We start from the raw sequence: 16537 nt of genomic DNA, 5'->3' as shown, positions 1-16537 counted from the left end.
ACCTCTTTACATTTTGCCTGAGTCCCTTATACACAGAATAAAAAGTTCTTTACTATTTACACAAACAGGGCACCTTCTCCTTGGGTGCCTCACTCAGATCAGATGAGCATTGACACTCTCCTCAATGCCTCACTCTGTATGGCCCTTTCCTACACTCATATGGTCTTGAAACTCACCACATAGGAGGGGCAGGGAGGATAACAGAAGACTTTCACATGCCTGCTCTTTCACTGCTCCTACTAATCACTTGTCCAGTCTCAATTTAAATGTAGTCCATATCTCTTCAAATTTGTAAACAACCACAGAACAAGTTGCTGGTTTCCACCCAGTTCTCTGTGACAGGCATTCATGTCACAACACCCTCAACACAACTGACACCACTTCAGACCTTTGTAAGCCAGTCTCAGTAGAGAGGGCAAAGGCTGACAGGGAATAAAGAGTTTCCTCTTGTGCCCACTCTCCCTTTAGAGATTTCCCCCATAGCTCTGGCTTGATGCACACACTGGTAAAGGTCAGTGGGGTGTAGCTATCACTATCCATGTTGCAATTTTTGGGGGGATAGACAAGCAATTATTTTCTCCAGGATGGTCAGTCAATCTGTCAACATTCTTGACTATTACATGAAGATCTCAACACTGCAATCAAACCTCCATTGCTGACCCATGCCAGCTGAATCAGCCTCACAAGGCTCAGGCTAAGGGGCTGTTTAATTGCAGTGTAAATGGTTGGGCTCAGGCTGCAGGCCAAGTTCTGGGACCCTCCCACTTTGCAGGGTCCCAGAGCCCCAACTGAGCAGCCCCCCAAGCCTCAGTCACCTGGCATAGGCCAGCCACAGGTTTTTAACTGCAGTGTAAACATACCCTTGAGGTATTCAGAAGCTGATAGGTCTCCTTAGCAGATAACGGGGAGCCAGAGAGATGCTCTTAACTGACAAAGGCATATATTTAGAGACCCAACCAAATATCTGCTTTTAGTTGCATCATCTTTTATAAAAAGAATTTGCTTTTTGCTGGAATTTACTAACAATGGCCAAAGGAAAAAAGAGCAGCTGCCACAGGAACTGGTGGTACACAGCACTTTGTTCATGAGTTCAGTTCATGCCTAGTGTAACTCCAGCTTGCCCTATTACTCTCTGTGGGCCAGTATTTGTTGGATATACAACTGGAGAGTAGTTATAGGACATATTTCAGACTCCACAGATCACAGTTGGCCACAGGGAAGGGAGGGAAGGGCATTGTGTCACAGTTGAAGCTCCTTTGCTCTCCATAATCTCCTTATGGAACTATATCCTTCTTATGCCATTGCCTGCTGATACAAATGACTGTCAAACTAAGAATTATTTTGCAATTCCTGCTAGTGACTTAGACTGTAACACCATTTTCTTCTGTTCCAGCAATGGTTTGCCAACTGTTTGCCCATTTCTATCTTAGAATACCAAGGTTGGAAGGGACCTCAGGAGGCCATCTAATCCAACCCCCTGCTCAAAGCAGGACCAATCCCTAGACAGATTTTTGCCCCAGATCCCTAAATGGCCCCCTCAAGGATTGAGCTCACAACCCTGGGTTTAGCAGGCCAATGCTCAACCCACTGAGCTATTCCTCCCCCAAGTACCAAACTTCTGTACATCCAGTTGATAGATTCATGCTCCCTGCAAGTTTCACAAACATAAAACTGTTGCTTTTTCAATCTAATCTGAAAAGTAGTGTTTTCTTTCCTGGTGAGAGTTTGTAACTTATTTATATTGTAGTTTCATTCTCATGGGTAGCTTCTACTGGTGAACGGTACTGTATAAAAAAACAATCCAGTTACTAGTGGACATTCTTGTCTGAAGAACCATTAAGTTCAAAATGGCCAAGTTATTCTGACAGAAGTGCTACCTTAAACAAGAGGCTCTATTTCCTCTGCATGGACAGGTGGCCAAATGTTTGAGTAGAGATCTAGACTCACAAATGTACAGCCTTGATCGTGGACACAAAGTTAGTTGGGCACCTTGTTGTGGATAATCACGTTTATCTGCTTTGCATGCATAATCAAGCCATTGACCACAGAACTGCAGGCACAAACCATCCCCTTTGCACATACAGCTGCCAAAATTTCACAGTACTTTTGGCAAGAGCAGAGGTTTGCTTTAGGAACCTTGGGCAAACTTCTCCCTCATGCTCTCCTCTTGCTGTGCCTGAAGTAAGGGATGCTTTATGTGTATCGCTGGTGCAGCACACTAGGATTCTTCACAATACTATGAGAATGTCAAATAGTATAGCACAAGGGCCTTCATTGAACCACTACAGAAGAACATCTCCAGCCAGTCATCCTGTGGCATTCTAAATATTTGTATAACAAAGTGTCCTGTAAAAACAGAGGAAGGTTAGGGATGAGAAAAGTAAAGAGTGGAGAAGGCCTTCAATTCAGTCTCTCTTGTTTGTATACATATATTGCGTATGTGATTTTTGGCATTTATACAGACAATACATATCACTTGTCTTTTTGCAAAACAAATTCTTTCTGGGAGACAAGAAAAAACAGGTCTTACTCCACTGAGGTCAGCTGATGTGTTTAAAACCAGACAGAGTAAGGAGTTACAATCCTGCAGATAAAAATCAATCACAGCTTTTGAAGAGATGGGCTCCAGCTTCACAGTCTTATTCACTAAACACCTCTACCACACACACATTTCTTCCAGGTACTGTGGCCTAACAAGCATGGTTCAGAGACTACATCAAGCACCTAGAAGTGGTTTGTTCTACAGCCTATTTAAAAAACAAAAAATTAAAGTGCCTTGAAGCACGGTCATCCTGTGCGTATTCTCCTCCCTGCTACCCCAATAGAGTGACTCTGGCTTCCTTCAGTCCAGCCACTGGCCAGCTTTACTCTCTCATAGGAACATGGTATTGCTCATTTCCTCCAGCATTATCATAGAACTAGCAGCCTGTTAAACACCCCATTAGGCTGAGTTGTTCTCCTTTGAGGCATGGCATGTTTTTTGCCAATTCACCTTTCTTACCAAGCCTTCCCTGTCCCCCTTCTGCCCCCGCACCCGCAAGAAGAACCTAGTGTGGCTACAGAATACCTGCCAGGACTGTGCATCTTCCTCCTCCATCCCATGCTTTGCCCATTGGTGTAACTCCCCAGCAGCCATTACAGAGCCTCAGCAAGCAAGCAATAGCCTAGATCAGGGGTAGGCAACCTATGGTACGTGTGCCGAAGGCAGCATGTGAGCTGATTTTCAGTGGCACTCACGCTGCCCGGGTCCTGGCCACTGGTCAGGGGGCTCTGCATTTTAATTTAATTTTAAATGAAGCTTCTTAAACATTTACTTTATATACAACAAACAGTTTAGTTATATATTATGGACTTATAGAAAGACCTTCTAAAACATTAAAATGTATCACTGGCACGCAAAACCTTAGAGTGAATAAATGAAAGGTTGCCGACCCCTGGCCTAGATGGACCAAGACTAAACCATGGACCACTTCATGCTAAGGTCTTCCAGGCTGCAGGACACTGCAGACAGCAGGTCAGCTGCTGCTGCAATAAGTCTGGGTAAAATGAGTGTTTTATTTCCATCCCCTGCCCCCAAAAAAATATTCTGTAACCTGAGAGATGGGGCTTTTGGTAGCTCCATAGACTAAACATGCTGTTGGTTCACCTCTACTTTAGAGACCTATCTGCAGCTTCAACAGTTACTCTCTCCCCCAATTGGGCTATTTCTGATGCTATTGGGTCTCTCTCTCCAGTATCTTAACACTTTGTCAAAAGCCCCTTGCTACAATTCTTTGGTTCTTCATTCCTGAGCCTTCTATCCTTACTCCTTTCTCCTCCTACCTGAAGCTGCCTCCTGCCTTTCCAGGGCCAGAACAGCACCCCACTGACACTGCATATTTATTGTACATCAGCAGCTCCTCTGGGAACTTTAAGTGGGAAACCAGATTAGATGGTATACATTTCTTTAAGGCATTTATTTAATCACCCCACCCTACTCAAAAGAAGAAAATAAAAACAGTGCGCACTCCTCTTCATTCTTGATTCAGAGAGGTTGATCACTGGTTGTAGGAGGAATGAGATGAGAACAAGGAAATTCTCAAAATAAAAGTTTTGCTCTTAAAAACACACCCACAGCCTTCTCCCCCCGAAGTCACATTTAAAGTACAGAATAAGTATTTGAAAGTTCATGGTGTGAGAAAAGGGATGGCAAAACTTCCATGGGATCAGTGAAAATGGCACAGTCGTTTACACACACTGATCTCACCTCCCCATTTAACTCCATCCTCCGTCAACCCCACAAGAAAAATCAGAACACAGTGAACATCAGCAGCAGCTTTACAAGAGGCAACAATCCTTTGTGGCATTAGTCCAGGATAAAACTGTTGATTCTCTCTTTAAATTATAATGTAGCTATGGAATATAAATGCAGAGACCTTTGGGGAATCTTTCACATCCGCTGTCGATACCTTACGAAGGCCCACACTGTAACCACTGCAATGGCCAACACTGGCACCAAAATGACAGCTAGGGGAATACCATCTGGTTCTCCATCTCCTCTGTGACCAGCTGGACCATTCTGTGGCTGCAACTAAAAGGGAAAGAAGAGCATCAGCGGCAAGGAGACCGCGCACCATTGGGGCAAGACAGAAAACAACCCTAAGTGAGGAATGTGTGGTTCTAGAACCACACATGACATGGTCATCAGCATACAGCACTTGGGGCCTGGGAGGGTTAGAATGCAGAACCTTCTGCTCCAAAAGGCATGACTCTGCAACTGCAGTCAAAGAAAACCTCCATTAGCTATGAGTAGTATCGATGCTTCCATATCCTCTTTGTAAGCCAGTAACTAGACAGAGAATCAAACACTTGAGACAGGTAAGATTCCATGCAGCAGATGGCAGTGGTACATGTACGTACACACCCCACAATTCAGCATGACCTAGTCACATACTATTTCACAAGAGCTGCCCTAGTGATGGTTCAAGATGGGTAAGCACTTCATCAACTTTAGTGATGGCTAGAGGTGCCAAACAGCAGTGGATTTTGGATTCCTCTCTGTCTCCAGAGCTAGTACTGGTACAGTTTAAGCATCAGCAGCACACGCTTCTTTCCTGACACTACACATATGCCTCGACTCTGGAGGGAGAACAGCTAGGGATGAGAGGGGAGTTCTCTCTCCTTTGGAGAGTCTTCGGCCTCTCAGCTGAGACTGCCAACAAGGGGAACAATGAATGTAAAACATGGTGGGGTTTTAGTTGCATGGACACCTGCTCATTAGAACTGCACTGAGTCCAGCAACTCTTTTCACATAGGTACTGAACAGCCCACAGATTGTAACGTTCAATCACCAGTGACAGGGCCACATTTGAATCAGCAGCCTACCAGGAAAGGCTCAGTAGCCAAACACCAATTTCGGTGCAACCCAGCCCCCTCTAGAGAGGTTTTACTCCTTACCTATAGAACTATACTCTGAATCAGGACTTGTCACACAAGGTCCCAACATCCCTCCCACCATGGACAACATGGCACCAGAGATTAAAATATGAGAGAAGACTTGGGACTTCATCTGACTGTCCGGTGAGACATATTTTGTCTGTTAAATGACTGGATAAGAGGGTGGGACCATACCACTCCAACGCCTCTTAGCAAAGAAAAGATCAAGAGACTCCACTTTACTACACTTTCCAACCCCCTCCAGAGCATCACTAAATATGATGGATGGATAGATACTGCTGCTGTTCATTCACTTGAACGTTCACTCTAGCAGTAGGGTACGTTCATTACATAAATACAAATCCAATCCTCTAAATCCTCCCCCCCCCCCCCGCCCCAACCATTGTAGAGAGGAAAAGCAGAATTCCCAGAGTTTCAAAGCAGACAGGGATCTACAAGGAGTCTCCTACAGTCTGACCCAAACCATGGTAGCAGGGCCTCAAGGACAACTGCCAGGAGCTGGCAATACCCACCCTGTGTTGAACTTTCAGAGAAACGTCGCAGCCTGCATTCCTAAACAGTTCCACAGCATCCTTGTGCAGCAAGTTCTTCAGATCCCTGCCGTTAATCTAACACAGGAATAAAAAGGAGAACTGGTAGCTGTCAGATCAAAAAAGTCATCTCTCAGCACTGCAGAACAAAACAACAGCAGCCAGTTTAGGTAGTCAGAATTATTCTAAATTCAAGAGTTAATGACTGGAAGAAGGCACTAAAGTCACTTTCTGTTACTAGACAATTAAGCAGGACCTCCATATATGACAATTAGAGAGGATCCCAAACCAAAACTCCATTTCAAAGCATTGCTAAAAACTTTTCTAAGTTCAAAGTTGGTTCTGAACTTTTGCAGCTTGGATTCACCTCTAATTCTGATATACAGAGGGTGAAGCAGGGGCTTAATATAATAGAATTCCATTTATCCAATCCAGTTATAAAATTACATGCCCATTAGCTTACCTGTCTTATTCAGTCCCCTATTTACTTGAGTGGTTTTTGAGACTAAGTGGTCTGAAACATTTTTGAAATAAAAATGGGTTCTACTGTAAGTGTTGTGTTTTTTTTTTAATCTTTTGAAGGAGCAGAGCAATGTCAAAGGAATTATAGTATTTTGAGGAGGAGGAGGAGGAAAACTTCTAGTATTGGATCTACTGAAAACGAAGTATACCACACAGTGGCTATGTCATTCTGAAACTGCCTTTAACCCCAAAATTTCTTCACAAGCCCTTGTCCACACTGAAGACTAAGTCCATGTCAGGTATGAAGTTCAAAAGCTTATCTGAGTTATCCAAGTCTCTCTTTTAAAAAAAAAAAAAAAAAGAAAAAAAGAAAACCATTGGCATAACCTGAACTGTGTTTTCAGCTATTTGCAAAGTTTGAAGAAAACAGGTTGAACAATGATTTAAGATGAAGCATGAGAAATTTTAATCCAAACGAGAAGAGATGTGGAGAAAGTTACATGGAAGCAAAAAAACAGGAGGCCTGAGAGCAGGTGCCCTTGCTGGACCACTGAATGCACAGGTTGCCCTATACTGTGACATTAATCTACTGTCAAATGCTGTGGCATGGAATGCTTAATGGATGAATATTGATTAACAAATTCAACATGCAAGCCAAAATAAAAATCTGCATATTCAGTTAGTGAAGACCTTTGCCCTTTTATTGGCTTTCAAGGATAAACACCACACTTTTATTGGAAATAAGGCTTGAAAACTGGAAAAGACCGATTGGCTAGGCAAATATACCAACCAGGGGATCTACCAAGATTACTCCCTACAATATATTCCATGGTGCTTTGTCCTGTCCAGTTTTAAATAATTCCAGTACTAAGGATGCTACTACTCACAAAATAATGTTTCAAAGCCTTGTAGATTTTATCATCATGAAGTATCTCCAGCTACTCAGTGTAAGGTGTTTTTTTGCTAAATTTCATCCCATTACTCCTAGTAATTCCTCACTGAACTATTCTTCCCCCTTCTCAGAATTTACATCCTTCAACTGCTTGTACACAGTTATTACACTGTTAGGATAAGGTACTTATCCATCACTCCTTGGTTCAGCAATCAAGCGCCAACTTACACAAGCCATTCTTAGTTTATGTATATAAGCCTAAAACTGGAACACAAGTTTAAATATATATTTTTATATAATTAAAATCCATTAAACATACAAATGATCATCTTATTTTTGCATATTTCTTTGTTCTTCTTTGCTTGTTAAAGTGCTATCACCTGGTATAACTGACAATACCAACAGAAAATCTTCAGACCACATCTAATCCACCTTAACCATGGTACTGGCAAGGAAAGCAGCCACGGTTACAGTGAAACCCTTCATAGGAAACCCAGCTCCTCCTGAGCAAAGGGTTAATAATAATCCCAATCACACTGACTAGTATGCTGGGGAGAGAAACCTAAGAACTGGAAGATGGATTCTCCTCCCACATGGATATAAATCACAAGCAACTCCAGAAAAGTCAGTGGAGCCACAGTACTGAAATACCACAATGAGGGGAAAAATCAGGCTATTGGTACCATAAAAAACTTTTAGATGAACATCACATAGCTGTGCAAGCCCAGAGGACAAGGAATGTTTCCAAAAAAGCAAGAAGGCAAAACTGGATGAGGATGGTCTCTGGTCCACAGAATGTCACATCTCATCTCCTTCCTGGCCAAAGCTCTCCCTGATCCCCCAAACACATGCCTTCCAGGGAGTGACTTACCGCTAAAATTTTGTCTCCTTCCTGTAATCGGCCATCAAGGGCAGCAGCCCCATCTCCTTTGATCCTGCTGACATAGATGCCACTGTCGTTGGCAATGTACTGCTGATCCATCCCACCAACGATGTTAAAGCCCAATCCTGAGACAAACAGGAGACAGAGAATTTCAAGTTATAAGAAAAATAGGTCCAATACATCCTTGTAGTTAGGGGGAAGACGTTGTTCCAGTGCAGCAGTGCCTTCTCCAGTCCTCACTATCCAGAACACCTTCTCATCAATAACTGTTTCTTTCAAGGAAACAGAAAGACTCTACATTTCACAATGGACAATCTGTAGGTCTAGCTTCAAGCAATAATTAATCAAGCCTCCAACACCTTTGTGAGGTAGGAAGTATTATTATCCCCATTTTATAGATGGGGAAGCTGAGGCACCAAGAGGTTACCTGACTGGCTCAGGGTCTTCGAGCCCACATCACTCAACTTCCAGTCCTGTATTTAACCATGATTTAAAGTCATTGGATCAGGCCCTAGGGCGTCCCTGGCCTCTGTTTGTCAGAGGGTGGAGATGGATGGCAGGAGAGAGATCACTTGATCATTACCTGTTAGGTTCACTCCCTCTGGGGCACCTGGCATTGGCCACTGTCAGTAGACAGGATACTGGGCTGGATGGACCTTTGGTCTGACCCAGTCTGGCCATTCTTATGTTATGTTCTTAGGGTATTTGAGTGCGGAGTTTTACCCAAGGACATAATGAGTTGACAAACTTCTTACCCACTTCACATTTTATGTAAGCATCAGCAGCAACTGTGCAAGCACTTTGTGGAATCTGAAACAGGACAGGAAATGAATTCAAAGGACTAGGGTATTAAAAGAAAAGAAAAAAAGTCACCAAAAATTGAATTGGAAGTAATGGCCTGATTGAGGCAGTTTGGGGTTTTTTTGTTTGTTAAAAATAAAGTTGATTACAGAACTCTGGCTGTAACCAGCTGGCGGATTAAAGCGCATTGGAAGATTAAGACTTTTTGCTTAGTCTAATCCAGAAGAACAGATTGAACTCAAAGGCTGGAGCCCCACGGACTGCTAGAGCACAGTCTGTAGCACAGTGCAACAAAATATTTGTAAAGAATAAATGATGAGGAGGGAGATGATCCGGCAGTATGAAACTTGGGAAGTCAGGAGCAGACAGACAAAACATCTGAGGGAGGGAAGGGAGAAAATAGTCTCCTTCTGACATGATCCTGTTACTCAGAAGCTACTCCAAGCATGGTCTGAAAGCAAATCCCAGATGCACACTTAACAGGCTGATGCTCTCTCCTTCGATGCACTGGGTAGAGGAATATGAAACAGGAGAGCTGTGATCAGAATGGCAAATGAAAATTAACTTGTCCTGCCTTGGAAGCAACTTTTTAGCTCAGTTATATGAGATCAGAGGGTCTGGGGTGAGCTATAGCATTCAGAGAGTGCCCCTACTGGCTGATAAATATAGCAACACTAATGGCAGCCTTGACTTTCCCAAGCCTCTTTGTTCCTTTTCCTGTCAGCTTCAGACAAATGGTGGAGAGGATGGAATTGCTAGCAGGGTTTGGGAGAAGCGAGGCAGCGATGTTACTAATGTTACTTGAATGAAATGCCACAAAAAGTGTGTGGTAAAAACCAAACAAGCCCACAAAGCATTTCCCATGAAGCATAATAATCCTGGAACAGAGAAATCCATGACAGAAAACTTGAGAGGAAGTCAAGATTTACCAGAAACATCAGGGGATCCCATTCTAGTGATAGAAACACTAATGAACAATAACAAAAGTGAGATTTTCATAGGGTTTCAGCAATCAAGGCAAAATGTAGAAGACTCATTTCTATTGAAGGATGCAGTTTGGGAGATGTGGAAGAGGGATATTTTTGGTGACCAGAAACAAATATAGTGGATTCCACTGATTAGCATCTCCTCCATTGCCAGCAAAAAGTTGCTATTAACCAGCAGTTGCTAACAAGTGGAAGACAGGTTTGTGAGGCAGTAGCAGGGGGAAGGAAGTGCTGGGATGTGCCTTCTCTGGTTGCAGCCCCACACACCTGCTTGCAAGTAGGACAGCAGCAGGGAACAGAGATGCAGCCGGAATGCCAGGGCTTTCCAGGAAGCACTGGGAGCCCACGGAGCTGCATGGTACTTCTCCCTGTACTCTCCAGATTAGGGAGCTCAGCACATTCCAGCGCTTCCTTCCTTGTGGAGTCCCTCAGCAGGGTGCAGCTGAGCGAGCACAGGGACAGAGAGAGGTACCATGCAGCACCTGGGCTACAGCTACCTCCCTTTACCCACAGCTTCCCTTCCCCTCTCCTGCCCAGCCACAGCCCTTATCTCCTGTGTGGGCCCAATCTACAGGCAAGTTTGCAGACCTGCTCTGCCAGAAGGAAGTACTCAGATGAGCTGAGCATCAGCAGCAAGCAAATCTGTGGAACTGCAGCCAGCTGATCTCCGCACTCCCCTTTCTGCCTGCAGGTGGAGCCTTTCTTCCAAAAAAAAAAAAAAAAAAAAAAAAAAGTTGCTAATAAGCAGAATGCTGTTGCCAGCGTCTGAATCCCACCAACATTCTAATCAATGGAAGGGAATTGGTTCCCAGCAAAATGTTGCTATTAACTAGAAGTTGTTAATATCCAGGTTGCTATTAAGCAGAATCTACTGTATTCAGAACAGGTGCACGTTTCACAATTCTTCCTTTTCAAAGGAGAGAGAATTGACATAGATCTTTCTACAGGCTAAGAAAGATATCAACTGGCAAAATATTGCCAGATGAATCTATAAAATAATTTGGCATTCCATAAAATGTGATTTTTGAGCAGCATAAACAGAATATATTTTTAAATATACTGTTCTGCCATTGTAAATACTTCTTCCTGTTCAACAAACTTTTGCCAGAGATGCTACCATACCCATCTTAACAGTTTGCAAGCACAGTCAACATTCATATTTAATAAATGATTGAACTAAACAGGCACCTGAACTTTGCCAAAGAAGTGAATAATAAACTCTGTGATAAGTGCTTTGATATTATGAGGAAATGAAGACATCTTGGATAGAACAGATTATCTTGCTATTTAACTCTATAAAATAATCTAACCCTTATAAGAAGTGTATCAACAATCATAAGTAAGAGCCAGAGGCCCTAACACAAAGACACCAAGTGCTAACAAATCAATTCAGGTCAGAGTGTTCTCTAATGTACAAGAATAACTGCAGGTCAGCATGAGCCCCAAGGCATACATCTAGCAAGTTAGAACTTGATCAGCAGGTTGAATCATGTCCTGATGCTGACACCAAAGCAGCAGTGCTAAGACATCTGAAGCAGCACCAGGATAAGGAGTAGCCTAACAACTATACACTTGCCTCATACACTGGAATTATCCAATTCAATTCAAGGGATATGTAGTCTTTCACCTTTTGACCATCAGATTGCACATATTCAAGGTCAGGTACTCGGATACTAATGTTATGAGCAGAGTACAAAGTTCTGGACAGAAATATTAGATAGGTTAGTAGTGACAACAAGTTGTTACCATAAGTCAATGTGAAATAACTTGCTAGACTCAGGTCATACCTACCTTCAGGAAGGAATTAAAAAAACTAAGATTTCCCCTCTCTCTCATTTAAAAAAAAAAAAACAAAACACAAAAATCAAACCTCAAAACATATATATCTTCTACTTTAAGGAAATCCAGAAAATAGCAGTGCTCATGAACTGACTTCTTCATGGTCTTCCTAAACTCCGTTTCCCTTCAGTTCTATACAGTGAAATGTTCTTATAGCTGTAGGATGATATAACCAAGAGAAATTAAGAAGAAGAAGAAGGGGGGGAGGAAGATTTTGAAATGTTCAGATCCCCTCAGTGAGGGGTTGACGGCAGATACTGAAGTACCACCTTCTATAGTCAGTCACTTCAGTTTGGGATCACAGCATACCAGAAGGAAAGATGGGGGAAGTTTTCACTACTGCTACCTACGAGGTTCCTGTTCCAGGTATAACTAGAAGATTTCATCTTTCAAGGATGTCAAGACAGCACCTTTCAGTGGAACTAGATTCACTTAGGGTACATCTGTACTACCCGCTGGATCAGCAGGTAGTGACCGATGCATCGGGGATCAGTTTATCATGTCTCGTCTAGACACAATAAATCGATCCCAGAATCGACACCTGTACTCCACCTCGGCAGGAGAAATAAGCGGAGACAATGGGGGAGCCGCGGCAGTCGACTTGCCGTTGTAAGGACGGCCAAGTAAATTGAACTAAGATACTTCGACTTCAGCTACACTATTCGCGTTCAAACCTCCCCTCCAGTGTAGCCCAGGCCTAAGAAAAAACAGTGATACCTGCAACAGAGATGTGGGTGTTGCAGTCTCTGGAAAGGGTGACGAGCGAAAACTGGTCACTCGCTATACACAGCACTGGTGTGGACTGAAGATCTCGCAATTTTTAATTCATACTTATTTTAATTAAAAAGATGAGCCTTGAGCCATGCAGTCCAGTTCCAGAGTCAAAACTTCCACAATAGTTGTGACTCCTTGGATTCAGGAGTTTGAGTCAGGCCCATAGCTAACTGCAGTTTAGATTATGCAATAAAAAATTCATTCTGAAGGAGACCAAAAAAAAAAAAGGTTTGATTGGCCCAGCAATAGCACACAGGGCTGTAATGAAAAAACTACCCTCTCTGTATCCTTCACCCCACTCCCTTTCCCTCCTCTTAGCTACCTACTTAATTAACCCACCAAACAGCAACAGTAAATATAAAGCAGTTAGTGTGGTACATTGTCACCCTGACCAAATTTTTTCAGAAGTGGCCTCTGATTTTGGGTGCCCAGTGTGTCCGTTTCAGAAATGGAGAGCAACCGTACAGCCAGCTGAATTCCACAGGAGCTGGGGCTGCTCTGCACCTCTTGGGAAAACAGCACGGGTTTGTCCCTCAAAGCAGGAGGCACTTCTTAAAGTTCTGGGCCTTGTCCACTGTGGGAATGTGAGTCATGTTTTGTGTCAACATACACCACGTTCTTTATGCTACCAGTATGCTGAGTGAATTTGTGTCTGCAATTGACACTTCAGCCATACTACAAAATTTCTTTAAATAAAGGCTTAAAAAGAAAAGACAATCCAAGTTAGAATCCTCACAGGCCCACTCCAGCTCCACAGGTACTAGGGGCCCAACATTCAGCATGTCTGAGGGTATTTTGTACTGCTCCACAATGAGTTTGGTGGGCAGTTTTGAGTAGAAAAATTGTATCTCAAAGCAGGGCCTGTTTTTTATCCTCAGCTGGAGAATGCCATCATGACATGGATCAGGATACAAGAAACTACAGGGATGTTTCTAGTGGAGGACTATGATCAAGGGGCTGGAAATTGTTGAGCCATGAAGTGGGAGAAAGTGCAATTGGTTGGAGCCTAGGTTACAGGACGAGCAGCTAACATAATTTTATAGGCGTTTAAAGGAGGCTACAGTTGGTGCTAAGCAGCACTGTAAATCATGTATCAGAGGGTTAGCCATGTTAGTCTGGATCTGTAAAAGCAGCAAAGAGTCCTGTGGCACCTTTGTTAAGTCAAGATGTTTTCACCCTCCAGCCAAGTCTATACTACAAAAATCACATCAACCTAATACAGCAGACAGCCACTACAATTATTAAATTGTTTGTATGTCTGCACACTTGGCTCCTTGCATCCACAGTGCACGTCTTCACAAGGAGCACTTGTATTGATTGTTTTATCAGTGTGAAGCATTGTGAAATGGCTCCTGAAAGCCAATAACAGGTGACACAGGCACTGACACTGCTATATCGACCACAACTTTATGCTGCTCGTGGAGGTTAGGTTACTAAATGGGCATAGAAAGGCACTTACATTAGCACGAGCCAAATTTAAAGTGAAGACTCTTCCACTGTGTAGCACAGACCAGGCCTTCATCTAGATAAAGCCAAAGCCTGAATTTTTAAAAGGCATTTAACCACTGCTGCGCTCCATATTGTGCTAACTGATTTAGAAGGCTAAACTCCCATCTGCAAATGACTTAGGCATTTAGGAATCCCATTGACAATGCCTAAATCCCATTTGGAAATGAGATTTAGACTCCTAAAATCAGTTAGGCATCACAACACTCAGTGCAGTAACACTTAAATACCTTTAAAAACCAGGGCCAAAGTGCCAAGAATTAACAAGCAGCAGCATCTCTCTCATCTCTTCAAGTAAGGTAGGACTACTTCACTGCTGGCTGCATTATCTTACAACTCTAGGATTGTTCTCGCCGCCCCATTAATTGATTGGTAGCACAAATACACAGAGTTGTTCAACACCAATGCTTTCCATTCAGCCTTGCTTTCCATGTTTGTTTTTAATCTCTTAGATCGCCCTTTGAGGGGAAAGAACCCCATTACAGTTTAAAGTCAGTATCTGGTTAAACCTCAAGTACCCCGCAGTTGTTCTTTTTAAAAAGCAAAACCATACTTGTATTTCCTTGGAAGAAAATCCAGCTGCATTCTCTTCCCCTGCCCCAGCCCCTTTTAATTGTGGAGAGTTTATTTATAGACTTTTTTTCAGCTGCAGCACAAGCCAACTCCACTGTAGGAGGCCAATATAACTGAGCAGTTAGCAAACCCCTTTAGAGGCATATGAATCAAAGTGCAATGCAGCGTTAGCCCCTCCCCGAGAAAAGCTGCAAGTACGTTTGAAAAGCAAAGTTTTGTGAGTTTTATTAAAAAGAAACAAGACAGATTCCTTCTGCCTAGAGTTCTCTTCCACACGGAAGGTATTTGCAAATGACTTTGCTACTAGAAACTAGTGCCAGAATTACATAGGCCTCAGGCCGGACCTTCGCTGGCAGCTGTGACACCAACTGAGTTACAGAGCCGGGCTCCACGCCATATCACAAGTATCTAGATCCAGCAGACCAACCTCCCACCCCCATCTTTAACTCTCTACCTGACGGTCCTCTGGTGAGATCGATCACTTCTTCCGAAAGGACCCAGCCCACTCCTCCGTTCATGTCGCACTGTTTTAAAGCTCACTCTCTTTGTCTGCCTACCACCGCCACCTGATTGCCCTCCTCTCCGCACAGCTGAAGGTGAAATAATCTCTCGGGCCTGAAGCAGCAGCCGCTTCTGCAGCACTTTCAGTTTCAGCAGCCTCTGAACAGGGCGGGAGGAGACCCTGCTAAGATCTCTGGGATTTGTAGTGTTATCTGGAATTACAACTCACTTTCATTCTTGCTGGTTTCCTTCCACAGCGCCCCTACCCCATGTGTTTTGTGAGGTAAACTAATAGGATACCAGGATCCGAACCAAAACTACCTCCAAATGAATCTGCCTCTGGATTTAGTGGTAAATTATCCCAAATCTGCCCCATCCTGCAAATCTAATACGTGTTCATTTTAACCCTATTAAATATTTTAAATATATTTACTGTATAATTTTCAAAAATCAATGAATTAAGCAATTTTATACAGGAAGGGGCTAAACAAGTTTTTTAAAGGGTTTAGATTTTGTGACTTTTTTCCAAGCCTTACAAACATTTCAGTGTCTTAATTTAAACCATTGTTTTCCCAGGGGAATTTTTTTTAAATATGTGTCTAAACTGAAGCCTGTGATATTTAAAAAAAACATTAAAGTTACTTGTTTATAAAAAAATTCTGGGATGATCAGGGAAATATTTAAAAAACAAGCCAATATGCAGATCAGAACTCCAGTAGTGCCAGAGCCACTCAGAACTTGAACCTCAAAAACATCAAGTTCTGTTCTAAACTTACAACTCATAATTTTCAGATGGGCTCCAAGTGAAATGAAATTAGCTCTCCCATCCTTAATTTTAACCAGAAGGTTTTAAAAGTTAGGTTCGAATCCTGAAAATGAATGCATATGTGTGGATCCCTGCCCCAGAGTCTGCTTGGGCAGCTCAGTTTGCTTTTCTCCAGCTCTTACAACCAGTTACTGTAAAGGGCCTGGACCATCTTTCACTTAAGACCCAAATCAGAGCTCACTGCAGCACTGGTCCCAAGTCCTGTGAATCTTACCATTCTATTCAATTCTGTTCTACTTAGGCCAGTTATCCCCAGCGCGGTGCTCACAGGCACTATGGTGCCCGCCAGGGCATCTGTGTGTGCCCACGTACTGTCCAGTGGATGAGCATCCGCCAAGAAGCAGCGTCATCCAGAGGGGTCGCCGCTGACTCTTAGTGAAGATTAACTTACTGACTCTTGATGCACATTTTTGTAAAGGCTGTGAGCAAGTGAAACTAGGATTTTAAACGACAAAACGATCAGAATCTCATGTTTTAATGGCATCGCCACCAAAATGCTGCTGATTTTCGGTGGCGATGCCTATTGAT

General features: G+C 43.0%; 1 protein-coding gene across 1 annotated transcript; it reads right to left on the bottom strand.

The window, feature by feature from the left end:
* Positions 1-1990: 1990 nt before the first annotated feature.
* On the bottom strand, positions 1991-15350 carry SYNJ2BP (synaptojanin 2 binding protein). Its single transcript, XM_030559676.1, has 5 exons — positions 15137-15350; positions 8192-8328; positions 5949-6044; positions 4416-4570; positions 1991-2346 (listed from the first exon to the last, which is right to left on the bottom strand). The coding sequence occupies exons 1-4, from the start codon at positions 15198-15200 to the stop codon at positions 4430-4432; spliced, it is 438 nt and encodes a 145-aa protein (XP_030415536.1). The 5' UTR covers positions 15201-15350; the 3' UTR covers positions 1991-2346; positions 4416-4429.
* Positions 15351-16537: the final 1187 nt, after the last annotated feature.

The sequence above is a fragment of the Gopherus evgoodei genome, chromosome 4 (genome assembly GCF_007399415.2).
Source record: "Gopherus evgoodei ecotype Sinaloan lineage chromosome 4, rGopEvg1_v1.p, whole genome shotgun sequence".
Taxonomy (NCBI): domain Eukaryota; kingdom Metazoa; phylum Chordata; order Testudines; family Testudinidae; genus Gopherus; species Gopherus evgoodei.
Note: the sequence above shows the minus strand (reverse complement) of the source record. Positions and strands in the feature narration are given on the sequence as shown.